The sequence below is a fragment of the Palaemon carinicauda genome, chromosome 11 (assembly GCF_036898095.1).
Source record: "Palaemon carinicauda isolate YSFRI2023 chromosome 11, ASM3689809v2, whole genome shotgun sequence".
Taxonomy (NCBI): Eukaryota; Metazoa; Arthropoda; class Malacostraca; order Decapoda; family Palaemonidae; genus Palaemon; species Palaemon carinicauda.
The window spans coordinates 32,366,778-32,379,443 of record NC_090735.1 but is presented as its reverse complement, the minus strand read 5'-3'; the positions used below and the strand labels follow the sequence as shown (position 1 = coordinate 32,379,443).

The 12,666-nt window shown below is 34.3% G+C and overlaps 1 protein-coding gene across 1 annotated transcript; it reads left to right on the top strand.

The window, feature by feature from the left end:
• Nucleotides 1-25: 25 nt before the first annotated feature.
• Nucleotides 26-11,605, top strand: LOC137649997 (WAS/WASL-interacting protein family member 3-like). The gene is made up of 6 exons (XM_068382999.1): nucleotides 26-370; nucleotides 671-799; nucleotides 4,022-4,167; nucleotides 6,639-6,765; nucleotides 9,566-9,691; nucleotides 9,796-11,605. The coding sequence occupies exons 1-3, from the start codon at nucleotides 164-166 to the stop codon at nucleotides 4,025-4,027; spliced, it is 342 nt and encodes a 113-aa protein (XP_068239100.1). The 5' UTR covers nucleotides 26-163; the 3' UTR covers nucleotides 4,028-4,167; nucleotides 6,639-6,765; nucleotides 9,566-9,691; nucleotides 9,796-11,605.
• The last annotated feature ends 1,061 nt before the right edge of the window (nucleotides 11,606-12,666 follow it).

Here is a 12,666-nt window from a genome sequence, read left to right as displayed (position 1 = left end):
CGCCGTCGTCGCTGTTGCCGCCACCACCAACCACCAATCCGCCGCTGCTGCCTCCTCCAACCACTTCGTCTCCGCCACCTCCAACCACGTCGCCCCCGTCGCCGTCGCCGCCGTCCCGCCACCTCTTCCTCCAGCCATCGAGCCGCCGCTGCCTCCTCCGACCATGTTGCCACCACCTCCAACCACTGAACCTCCTCCTCCAGCCACGTCGCCGCCGCCGCCGCCGCCGCCGCCGCCTCGTCCAACCACCGATCCGCCGTCGCCGCCACTTCCTCCAACCAACGAGTCGCTGTCGCCGCCACCTCCAACCACAAAGCCGCTGTCGCCGCCACGAAACCCTGCAATCCTTCCTCCAGCAATCCAAGTGGAGGTAGGTGATGAGATTACGTAAACGATCCTCCTCCCAATGTACCAGAATCTTAAGATTACATATTGTAAAAATTAATAGAAGTTAGTGTACTGTAGAGATTAATTACTGTCATGTAAATTCAATAAAAATATATAAGTGAATTTCAATTAAACTAGGACAATATGTAATACATAGACATTTGAAATTTGCATTCAAGTTATCATAACTTTTGCATATGTACTGTAGTGTCAATAAAGAACTAATATATATGAATATTACATTACTAATACTGTACTATATTAACTTTCTTATCTACTGCAGTTTACAGCAGTGATACCTTGTCTACGTAGATATTGGGCTGTCCAATTACATCCCTTCATCATCCATTCCATCTCTCGTCGTTTGTTACTCCAACTTGGCCAACTGTGCCCCTTTGTGAAATATTTTCAGGTAAGTTATATCATAATATCTGAACTGTCTTTTTTTTTCTTTTTTTTGTTAATGCTACTGTATTACAGTGTGCATATTAACAGTATTGATAAAAGGACGTATTGTACATGTACAGCATTGTAAATGTATTTGTAAAATAAGTGTATAACTAATTACTGTAGTTTTTTTTACAAATATTCATACATCTACAGTAAAGAGTTTAGTGTTATTGTAAGTATAGTACAAAAGTTAATAAACGCAGCCACCAGGCAGTCGACACCTTGAGAACTGTATCTTTCAATAAGAGATATCTAACCACGTAGACGTATCAAGATGTGCAGTTGCGTTCCTTCTTTGCTCATTTCATCATTCAGCCATTTGTAATTGCAAATTGTGCCTCTTTGTAGAATAATTTTTGGCAAGTTATATCGTATCAAAACTTTTTTTATACTACTGTATTACACTGCATATTAGCTCTATTCATGTAAGTACATATTGCACGTGTACAGCACCATACCTATATCAAAAGTGTACCGTATACAAGTAATGAACACAACCACCAACCAGTCTGTGCCTTAAAAACAGTACCATTCCTCACGAGAAGTTCCTCACGAGATGTTACTGCGTATAACTTTTTGCAAAAATGGTTGTGTCCCTGTCACCTTTTCTTTTATATTTATCATTGCATATGACTATTGTGTACAGTCCATATACAAAACTAGCTCCATACTTAACAGTACAGTAGGTACAGTACTGAGTAGGCTTCTTTTGTATGGAGTTGTAGTGTCGAGTTGACTTTAGTGATAGTACTGTACATACATTACAGTAATATATACTACATTATCAGGAAGTGTTATTAGATAAAAACATCCGTTTTTCGTTGATATTACAAGTGTTGCATTGTCTTAGAGTACTGTACATGCAAGACATCAGTTTTTCCAGTGAGTGAAGTATTTATATGCTATTACAACACTAATACATTATAAAATTAACCTTGAAAAGTAATATGAACTACCATACTATTATAGAAACGGGAAAACAATATAGCATAGTACAGAGAGTTACCAAGAGTATCAGTTGATCGTACACAGCAATGGTTAGGAATTTAGTAGGTTATGAGTTGACCCACACTAGAGAGCCAAGTTTTTGCAAATACTTGATCTTCCCATATTCTCATCTCTCAATCTCACTGGTGTCTATTACTTAATCCCCGCGAATAATGAGGGCCTACCACACCCTGCAATAGTGATACAATCCCTTCAGCAATAGCAGTGATATAGCTATCCTGTAACATGCAATGGCTGTGATATACCAATCTACAGAGAGCTATGGTGCTGATGTACCAACTCTACATTTTGGAATAGGAGCAATGTACCCTCTGCAATTTATCATGATGACGATATACCTACGGCAAAGCACAATGATAGTGATGTACCCACACTGCCTTGTAAAACAACAGAAATACAGTGATTTTAATGTATACACACTGTAATGCAAAATGACTGGATGTACAGAGTCCGCAATGAAAGTGGTGTAACCACTTGGCAATATGCAACGACCTTGATGTATTAACTGCAATGTGGAATGACTGCAATTTATGTACATGGATCAGTGAGCAATAAAATCACAGTGTAATGTGCAACGATGGTGATGTATCTAATGGGAAACGTCAAACAACGGTGAGTTACTCACTGCAACTTTGGCAGTGTATTTAGTCTGCAATGTGCAAGAAGTACAATGTTTGAATAGTGAAATGAATGTATTAGTCTGTATTCTTACATTAGGAATGTTGTCTATCTTGGCGCAGTTTTGTTCTCAAGAGGTCTAAGAGCACCAGTTTCTTTTAGATGTAAATGCTATTGAAAATATGACATTATATATGGGAATAGAAAAATCCATGTTGAGATAAACTACACGAAATTCCATAAACTTGCCACGAACAGAGTTCAAAAGGGTGTGTTGTGATTAAAGAGTGTTGACCAAATTTACCCGGTAGGTTTTCACCAAAAAGAATTCCAGAGCACCACCGACTTGACTACTATTAATTATGTAGTTTATTGTAGATGGTGTTTAATTGAAATTCTTGATCTTTGCTATTATTGTAGCCTCGTGGTTTCTTTGTACATTGACTTAGATGTTATTAAAATTCTTGACCTTAAACTTCAACACCTATTACACAGCTTTCTTGAAATATGTTGCTCATTCGCTGTGCGGAATTATTAATAGGCATAAGCAGGTTTCTCAAAGTGTTGAATATGATCTACCATAAAGAAGAAGCTTGCATAATCGGGTATCTAAATCAAGTTATTTAATGAAATATATTAAAATTTCTGTGAAGGATTCATTAAATTTTCTAATTCCATTCGAGGTCATTCATTCCAGGATTGATGTATGGTTATATTGGCATACATTAAGCTTTAATATAGTCAACATTTTATTAATTTACTTTTTTATTTAGTAAATGCTTTGGTTTTTGTTTATATTATTTTGGCAATCTTTATTATGGTCTATTTTTACCTGAAATAAATAAGTAATCTTAAAGTAGAAGTTACTGTTCCGCAAAAAGGCTGGGATAATCCCTTTTGAAAAATCTCTTTTGCATAGCTAAGGAAAATGAAAATTACTCCTAGAAATTTGTATTTTTCCCAACATAATATTGTCAATTCTTCTCCAGAGCCTTGTCAGCATTAAGATTTTCTCTTTTTTGAATCTTATTGCTTTCTTTTTCGCTCCCCGTTGCGGTATTTTCCGTATGTATTGTTTCAAAACTGGCATCAAGCCTCCGTATTGTGTGTTGTTAGATTTTTTTTATGAACACAATTGTGACATTTCAGTTGTAGGGTATAATGCTTTGTGTGTGTACAAGTATATTTCTTTTAGACATTACATAATTTTCTCTTAGCTGGTTATTAGATTTTATTGTAATAGCTTTTAAAGTCTTGTTTTTTTTTCAACATCCAGTCAGTAGTAAATTTTTTGCCCTTTACTTATTTTTTCTTATGTAAATTTAGTTAATAATTTTCTCCCCATTAGATATTGTTCGCAACTTTTCTACATTCTATAACATTTTCTGACAAACCTTTTCGCGATTTATTCTCGTGCATTGTAGACGTAAGATAAAATTTTAAAAAAAAATCTTATGTTAACGTAACTTTTGCATACGTACTGTAGTGACAGTTAGTGCATAATGTATTTTACAGTTCTGTTATTAATACTGTACTATTTTTTTTTTTTTTTTTACAGCTGTGATAACTTTTCAACGTAGACGTGGCAAGCTGTGTAGTTATGTTCCTTCTTTGCTCATTTCATCGTTCGTCTATTTGTAACTGCACGGCTTGTCCACCTCAATCTCGCCAACTGTAGCCTACCTCTTTGTAGAATATTTTCCGGTAAGTTATATCCTATTAAAAGATTCTCCTGTATTACACTATGTTTTAACTGTGTTGATATAAGTACGTATTGTACATATACAGCACTGTACCTGTATTACAAGTATGTACGGTATACATATTAATGAACGCAACCACCAACCAGTTGACGCCTTAAAAATTGCATCATTCATCACGAGATGATACTGTTTAACTTCGTATGAAAATGGCTAGTTGTGTTGCTGTTACTTTTAATATTCATGTTCAATGATAAGTATAGTGTATGATACATATACAAAATTAGCATCGTACTTAACAGTGCTATAGATACATTACTGTGTATGCTTCTTTTGTAAAGAGTTGTAGGGTTGAGAGTCGACCCCGCCAACACTAAACCATGTCGTCTCACCTTAGATAATAAGGATCTACTTTAGTGATGGTACTGTACATATATTGCAGTAATATGCAATACAGTATCAGCAAATGTTGTTAGATAGAAACAAATGCGTTTTGTTATTATAAATCTGGTAATGACTCGTGTTATGAGTCGTTTTATAGAGAACTGTACATAAAATACACTTAGTTTACAGTGACTGAAGTGTGTGATGGTGGTGTATCCCCTTGGCAATGTGCAACGAAGGTCATATCTTGACTGCAATGTAAAACTACCGCAATTTAAGCACTTTGGTCAGTGAGCGATATACTCGCACTGTGATGTGCAATGAAGGTAAGGGATCCACTTGGCAACGTTAAACATCGGCAAGGGACCCTCGGCAACTTTTGCCATGTTCCCCGCCGGCATTGCACAAGTGGAATGTATGAATATTGCAATGAATTTATTAGTCGGTTCTCTTATATTAGGACTTTTGTCTATTTTATCGCAGGCTTATTAGAGAGAGCTCTTTGAGCACCGGTATCCTGGCAAGTTATAATAAAATAGAAAAGGCAATGGTAAAATAAACTACGTGAAATACCATAACCTCTGAACAAATTTGCCTGGTAGTTTTTCACCGAATTCCAAAAGGAATTCTAGAGCACAATTGGATTAGCCACCATTTTTTTAATGTAGCTTATTGTAGATGGTGTGCTATTGAACTCCATGATCTTTGTTATTAATGAAGCCTTGTGGTTTCTTTGAACATTAGCGTAGATATTACTAAAATTCTTACTTTGAATCTCGACACCTATTTCAATGGCAGTTACACAGCTTTCCTTGAACTATGTTGCACATCCGTTGTACGAAATTATTAATAGGCGTAATCAGGCTTCTTAATGGTAGAATACAGTATACCATAAATAAGTTGAAGTTGACAGAGTCTCTTTTTCTTTAAATTTTATAATTTATAACAATTGAGTTACTTTTTGATTTAGGATTAATATATAATTGTGTTGTTATACATTAAGCTCTAATGCAGTAAACTTTTTAATCATTCACGTCTTTTAGTTAATAAATGGTTTGGGGATGCATATCCACTCCCCAAGAAAGAATACTACACCAAACTTTCAAATGGGCACCACAAGGCACTAGAAGAATTGGAAGACCCAGGCCTACATAGCTGAGGACTATGAAGTGGGAGATATGAATGGTGAAGTATAGAATTGAAAGGTCATAGAGATGACTGGTGATATCTAACAGAGGCCCTTTGCGTCAATAGGCGTCGAAGGAGATGATGATTATGATGATGATGATGATTTAGTTAATGCTTGATTTTTGTTTACAGTTCTGGTAATTTTGATTGTGGTTTATTTTTACACAAAAAGCAAAAGTCATTTCAAAGTACGCTTACTGTTCTGCAAAAGCTGGGGTAACTCCATTTTTAATATTTCTATTACATAGCCGATGAAGACACAAATTACTTTAGAAACTGATTTTTTTACCGATAAAATATTGTCAGTTTTCTTCCAGAGCCTTGTCGGCATTGAGATTTTATTTATTTTTTTTTTATCTTATCTTTTCCTTCTCCGTTCCTCGTTGTGCTATTTATCCATGTTTTTGCTTTTTTTTTTAACCGGTAACAAGCATCTGTTTTATATGCATTGTTAGAACATTTTACTAACATAATTGTGACATATTTCAGTTGTATGGTATAATGATTTGAGTGTGTGTGGTATAATTTAGACTTTACATAATTGACTCTTGTCTGGTTATGATTAACTTTTCTTTTCTTGGCAAGAACTTTTAATTTTATTGTCACCGCCTTTCAGTATCTAGTTAGTATCAAATTTTGTGTGTGTGTTTGTGTGTGTGTATTCTAGTATAACTTTAGTCAATTGTGTTCTCCCAACGAGACATTGTTAATAGCTTTCTACATTCTATCACATTTCACTATTAGTCTATCTTACATTTTAGAGCTAATGCTATAACTATAGAATAAAAGTTAATATTAATCAAGTTAACGTATCTTTGCCATGCGTACTGCAGTGTCAGTAAATACATGACATATTTTACAGTTCCATTATTAGTACTGTCCTATATTAACTTTATTTTACAGAAGTGATAATTCTCTACATAGCCGTGCCAGGATATGTAGTTACGTTTCTTCATAGTTCATCCAGTTGTAACTGCACGACTCCTCCTCCTCCATCTTGCCAACTGTGCCTCTTTGTAAATATTTTCCGGTAAGCATAACATAATGTCAAAACCTTTTTAAATACTACTGTTACGCTGTGTATATTATGTGTTGATAAAGTATATATCTTACATGTACTGCACTGTACCTGTGTTAAAAGTACGTACGTACGTATACAAGTTAAAAATGAACGCTATCACCATCTAGTGGACTCTTTTTAAGAATTGCATAATTCATCACGAGATGTTACTGTGAAAAACTTCGTATGAAAATGGTTAGTTTTGTCGCTGTTAATTTTTCTTTTATATTTATATTTAATGACATACTGTTAATTTTTCTTTAATATTTATATTAAATTATATAGTGTACAGTATGTATACAAAATTAAGACCGTACATAAAATTAGTGTATATACAGTACTTTGCATGCTCCTATTGTGACGAGTTGATTGTATTGTATGTTAACCTTGCCAACTCTTAAGAGTGATATGACATTTCCCTTTTGATAATCAAGCTGCACTTTGGTGGTAGTACTGTACATATATTACATTAATATACACTACAGTATCGGCGGGTGTTGTTAAATAGAAACTACAGTGTTTTGTTGTTATTATAAGTGTGGCAATGACTCATTCGAGTATTATAGAGTATTTTACGCACAGTACACCAATTTACAGCGACTTGAATTGCTTTCGTATGCAATGACAATGCTAAGACATTAAAAATTGAACCTTGGGTTACCTAGTGTGTTAGTCGACCCCACGCAGCAATGGCCAGGGAGTTGGTTGGTTAAGAGTTAACCCACTCTAGAGCACCAAGTATTCACGGATACTTGATCTTCGTGGATTTTTGCTCCTCACAGATTCTCGATCTTCGCTGATTCTCAATCTTCATGGATGTGTGTTATCTAACCCCCGCTAATTAGGGGGCCGACTGCGCTCACTGTGATGACTGTTCTAATCCTCTCGGCAATAATAGCAATATAACTATACTGCAACATGCAATGACTGTTATATATAATGCTGCTGATATACTCACTCTACACCTTGGAATAGGAGCCTTGTACCCTATGCAATTTACTACGATGATGATGTACTGTGCATACTGTAAAGCATAACAATAGCGATGTACCCACACAGCATTGTGCAACAACAGAAATGCAGCCGCTCTACAATGTTCAACAACTGTGATGTATACACACTGCAACACAAAATGAATGATGTAGCAAGTCTGCAATGATGGTGGTGTAACCAACTGGCAATGTGTAACGACGGTGGTTTATTAAGTGCAATGTGAAACTATTACAATTTGTGCACTTTGATCAGTGAGAGATATACCCGAACTGAAATGTGCAATGAAGGTGGAGGATCCACTTGGCAATGTTAAACACCGATGATGTATCCCATCTTAAGTGCGCAACAAGTGCAGTCTATGAACTGTAAAGTGAATTTATTTAACACTCGTATATTAGGATTTTTGTCTTATCTTGTCGCACGCTTGTTACAGAGAGCTCGATGAGCACCGGTATCCAGTATACATTAATACTATACAATATATGGCAAATTATTTATGAAAATAGAAATGGCAATGGTAAAATAAACTGCAAGAACTACCATAATCACGGACTTCAAGAGCGTGTGTTGCGATTAAACTTTTTTTTTTAATTTTTAACCAAATTTGCTATTGACGTTCCTGATCTATGCTATTAAAATGGTCTTGTTTCTTTGTACATTAGCGTAGATTTCACTGAAATAACATTACCTTTTGAACATCGACACCTATTAAAATGGCAGTTATACAGCTTTAATTGAACTATGTTGCACATCTGCTGTACGAAATTAATAGGTGTAATCGGGTTTCTCAAATGGATGAATATGATCTACCTTGAAGATGTTAAAGCTAGCGTAATCAAGTTTCTAAATAAATTTAATGAAATAATCTATTAGTATTTCTACTAAGATTTCTTTGAACTTATTAATGTATGATAACTATTTGAGTTCATTCTTTTCAGGATTAATATATATAGTTTTATTGGCATACATAAGCTTAATACTTTGGTTTTTGTTTATATTTTTTTGGCAATTTTTATTGCGGTTTGTTCTTACAAGAAATACTAAAGTCATTTTAAAATAACCTTACTTGTTCTACAAAAGCTAGGATAATCTATTCTTTAATCTCCTTTGCATAAAATTAAGGGAAATACAAATGACTTCCTCAAACTGATTATTTTACCAACCAAATCTTGTCAATATTCTACCAGAGCCTTGTCAGCATTGAGCTTTTCCCTGATTGCATTTTTCCCCTTTTTTTCAAAACCAGCATCAAACCTCTGTGTTATATGCGTTGATAAATCGATTTACTAACATACTTAATATATTTCATTTGAATGGTTTAAAGATTTTTGTATGGTATGATTATTTTATACTTAACATAATTTTATCTTGTCTGGTTATGATTATTTTTTTCTTAGTAATCTTCGAAGGTCTTTTTTCCCTACAGGTTTTCAATATCCAGCTTGTAGCTCCCCCCCCCCCATATTTTTTGTTTTGCCTTATTTGTTCTTATATCTGTAAAACAATAATTTTCTCCCCATTAGACATTATTCGTAACTTTTCTATGTTCTACCACATTTTCTTGCAAACCCTTTTCCTATTACTCTATCTTGCATTGTAGAGCTGATGCTATATAATTACAGTACATCAATGAAAATTTTAATTAGTTTATATTGAGTTGTTAATCTAACTTTAGGATACGTACAGTAGTATCAGGAAATAAAAGTATTTGACAGCTCCAGTGATAGTATGGTTATATCTTACTCTTCTTTTTTCTGTTCTTTTTTATTCACAACAGTGATACGCTGTCTACGTAGACATCCCAGGACGTGCAGATACTTCCTTCATCGTTCATCCATTTGTAACAGCACAGCTTATCCTCTTCTTCCATATCGTCAACTGTGCCTTTGTAGAATATTATCCAGTAAGTATCAAAACTTTTTGTATACTACTGTATTTCGCTGTGTATATCAATAATATTGTTATAAGTACGCATTGTACATGTACAGCACTGTACCTGTATTACAGGTGTGTACGGCTTACAAGTTAATGAACACAACCACCATCCAGTCTGCCTTAAGAATTGCATCAGTCATGGCGAGATGTTACTGAGTACAATTTTCATTTAGATTCTTGTAGATGGTATGCTGTTGAACTTCTGGGTCTTTGCTCTTAACTTGTAGCCTTGTGGAATTTTTGCACATTGACGGAGACCTTTAACTTTGACACCCATTTCAATTGCAGTTAAACATCTTCCCTTGAACTATATTGCACTTCCTCTCTCTAAAATTATTAATAGGAATAATGAAGCTCATCAAATTATTGAATATGACCTACCATGAAGATTTAAAAGCCAGCAGAATCAGGCATTTTACATAAATTCAGTGAAACCATCTATTTTTCTGTGAAGCATTCTTTAAATTTTATAATAAACATTTTAGTTAATTCTTTTTAGGGTTAATGTATTGTTTTGTTATCATACATAAAGCCTTTAATACCGTTAACTTATATATCTTTGAGTATTTTTTTTCATATAAGTTTTATTTTATATTATTTTAGCAACCTTCTAATTGTGGTTTGTTCTTACGTAAAATACAAAAGAAGAGATTTAAAGTAAGGTTACTGTTTCGCAAAAGCTGGGTTAATCCTATTTAAGAAAAAACTCGCTAGGCAAAATAGAAATTACTTAAAAGCCTAGTATTTTTACTTACAAAGCCTTGTGAACTTTCCACCAGAGCCTTTATCAGAATTGAGACTTTCACATTTTTCCCTTATTCCTCGTTACATTATATTTATGTAAAGTTTCAAAATAAGCCTTAAGCCTCTGTAATAAGAGTTGTTGAATCTTTTTAGTAACATATTTGACATATTCTAGTTGTATGGTTATAATCTTTCAGACTTCATAAATGTTTTCACTTGTCTGGTTCATAAACTTCACTTTTATTAGTTTTCCACTTTTTTATTCTCTCTCCCTGTCACAGGTTGACTGCAATATTGTTTTAGCCTTTTCTTAATATAATATATTAATTTTCTTCCCAATATATTCCTAACTTTTACATATCTTCTTATAATAACCATTTCGTAATAATCTTTCTATTGTAGAGTTGATTGTAATCAAACATCCACCTCAAAAACTGTATTTACATTTTCTGTTGACACGTAGAATAGAAATGTTTAAGTTAGGTTTGCCATATAATATTCTTTGTTGCTCGTATACTTTTTAATCACGCCGGAGTAAAAAACTAAGGGAGCGTATTTCTATATAAAAGTACTTTGTTTTATATCTCTAAAAAATTAATCATACTATATTTATCCATTATATACAAATATTTGCATGAACTTAGGAAGTTTCTGTCTCGTTTAGAATTAATGTTAAGTCATTTATCAATAATCCATGACAACCATAATTTATATATAGTTCACATTCTTGGGCTACACTAATTGTAAAAGAAAAATATATACGAGAATGGAGTTTGGTGATATATTCCATTACTCTTATGACTAAAGTTTAATTATTTTTAAATGAATCAAATACCTTTAGTGCTGTAATTAGTATGAGATAATTAATGTTACTCTTTGGAAATGTGATTTGTGGCATTAATAGAAAAAAAATAAGGAATTGTGACGAATTTATTGGTATGAGGTGGAAATAGGTAGTTGATTTTTTTCCCATGGTGTATATATATTCCACAGAGTCCTGGAATATTTTTATATGCTGCTGTTTCTCTAGTAAATCCCTAAAAACTTTTAGTTTGGCATACAACTGAACATATTTTGACTAATATTTCTCAAGAGTTATAATTATTTGCTATGTCATCAATTATATCTCAAAAAAAGTTTTTTTTTCTCGGGAAACTAAGCGCATTGAGGACCAGCAGTACGAAAGATATCCAGTGGCATTGCCTCGCTCATGAATGTGTGAAAATGAGTCGGCCATCTTGCAACACTTTGCAACTTCAGTCATCTGGCAACGTCAAACTTCTTTTAACGTCAACCATATTGGAAAATTTTGAAACATCAGCCATCTTGCAACATCAGCCATCATGCTACATTTTGCAATGTCAACCATCTTGCTACGTCAGCCATGTTGCAACATAAGTTGTCTTGATACATCAACCGTTTTGATAAATCACCATTCTTGCAACAGAACACAATGTCACCCACTTTGCAATTCAGCCATGTTGCAACATTTTTTTCAATGTCATCCATATTGCAACATTTCTTCAATGTCTGCCATCTTGCAACCTTTTTTTGCAAAGTCAGGCATATTGCAACACTTTGCAATGTCAGCCATATAACAACATAACTAATGTCAGCCATATTGCAATATACCTAGAAAGCTGGCCATATTGAAACATTCAGCCATCTTGCAATATTTTGCATCATATGTCTTGCAACATCAACTGTCTTGCAACATTTTGGAACATAAGTCATCTTACAATGTCAGTCATCTTGCAACATTACATCAGGCATCTTGCAGCATTTTTTTTGTCAAATCAACATCTTGCAACACTAATGTTAGCCTCTTAAAACATTGTGCCACATCAGCATATTGCAACACTGCAACATCGTGTAATATTCTGCAACATTGGCATCTTGCAAGATTCTGCAACATCTTTTAACATTCAGCAATATCAGCATCTTACAACATCGGCCTCTTATCTTGCAGCACCTTGAAAATCTTATAATATCAGCATCTTGCAACATTTTGCAACATCAGCATGGTGCAACATTCTGTAACATCCGCATCTTGTAGCCTTCTGCAACACCCGCATCATAACATTCTGCAACATCATCCTCTTGCAACATTCTGCAACATCCGCATCGTAACATTCTGTAAAATCGGCCTCTTGCAATATTCTGCAAAATCAGCCTTTTGCAACATTCTGTAACTTCAGC

Coding starts and splice junctions, on each gene's coding strand:
- LOC137649997 (XM_068382999.1), top strand. CDS start 164: ATGTTGCCACCACCTCCAACCACTGAACCTCCTCCTCCAGCCACGTCG. Junction 371..670: donor CTCCAGCAATCCAAGTGGAG/GTAGGTGATGAG, acceptor TATCTACTGCAG/TTTACAGCAGTGATACCTTG.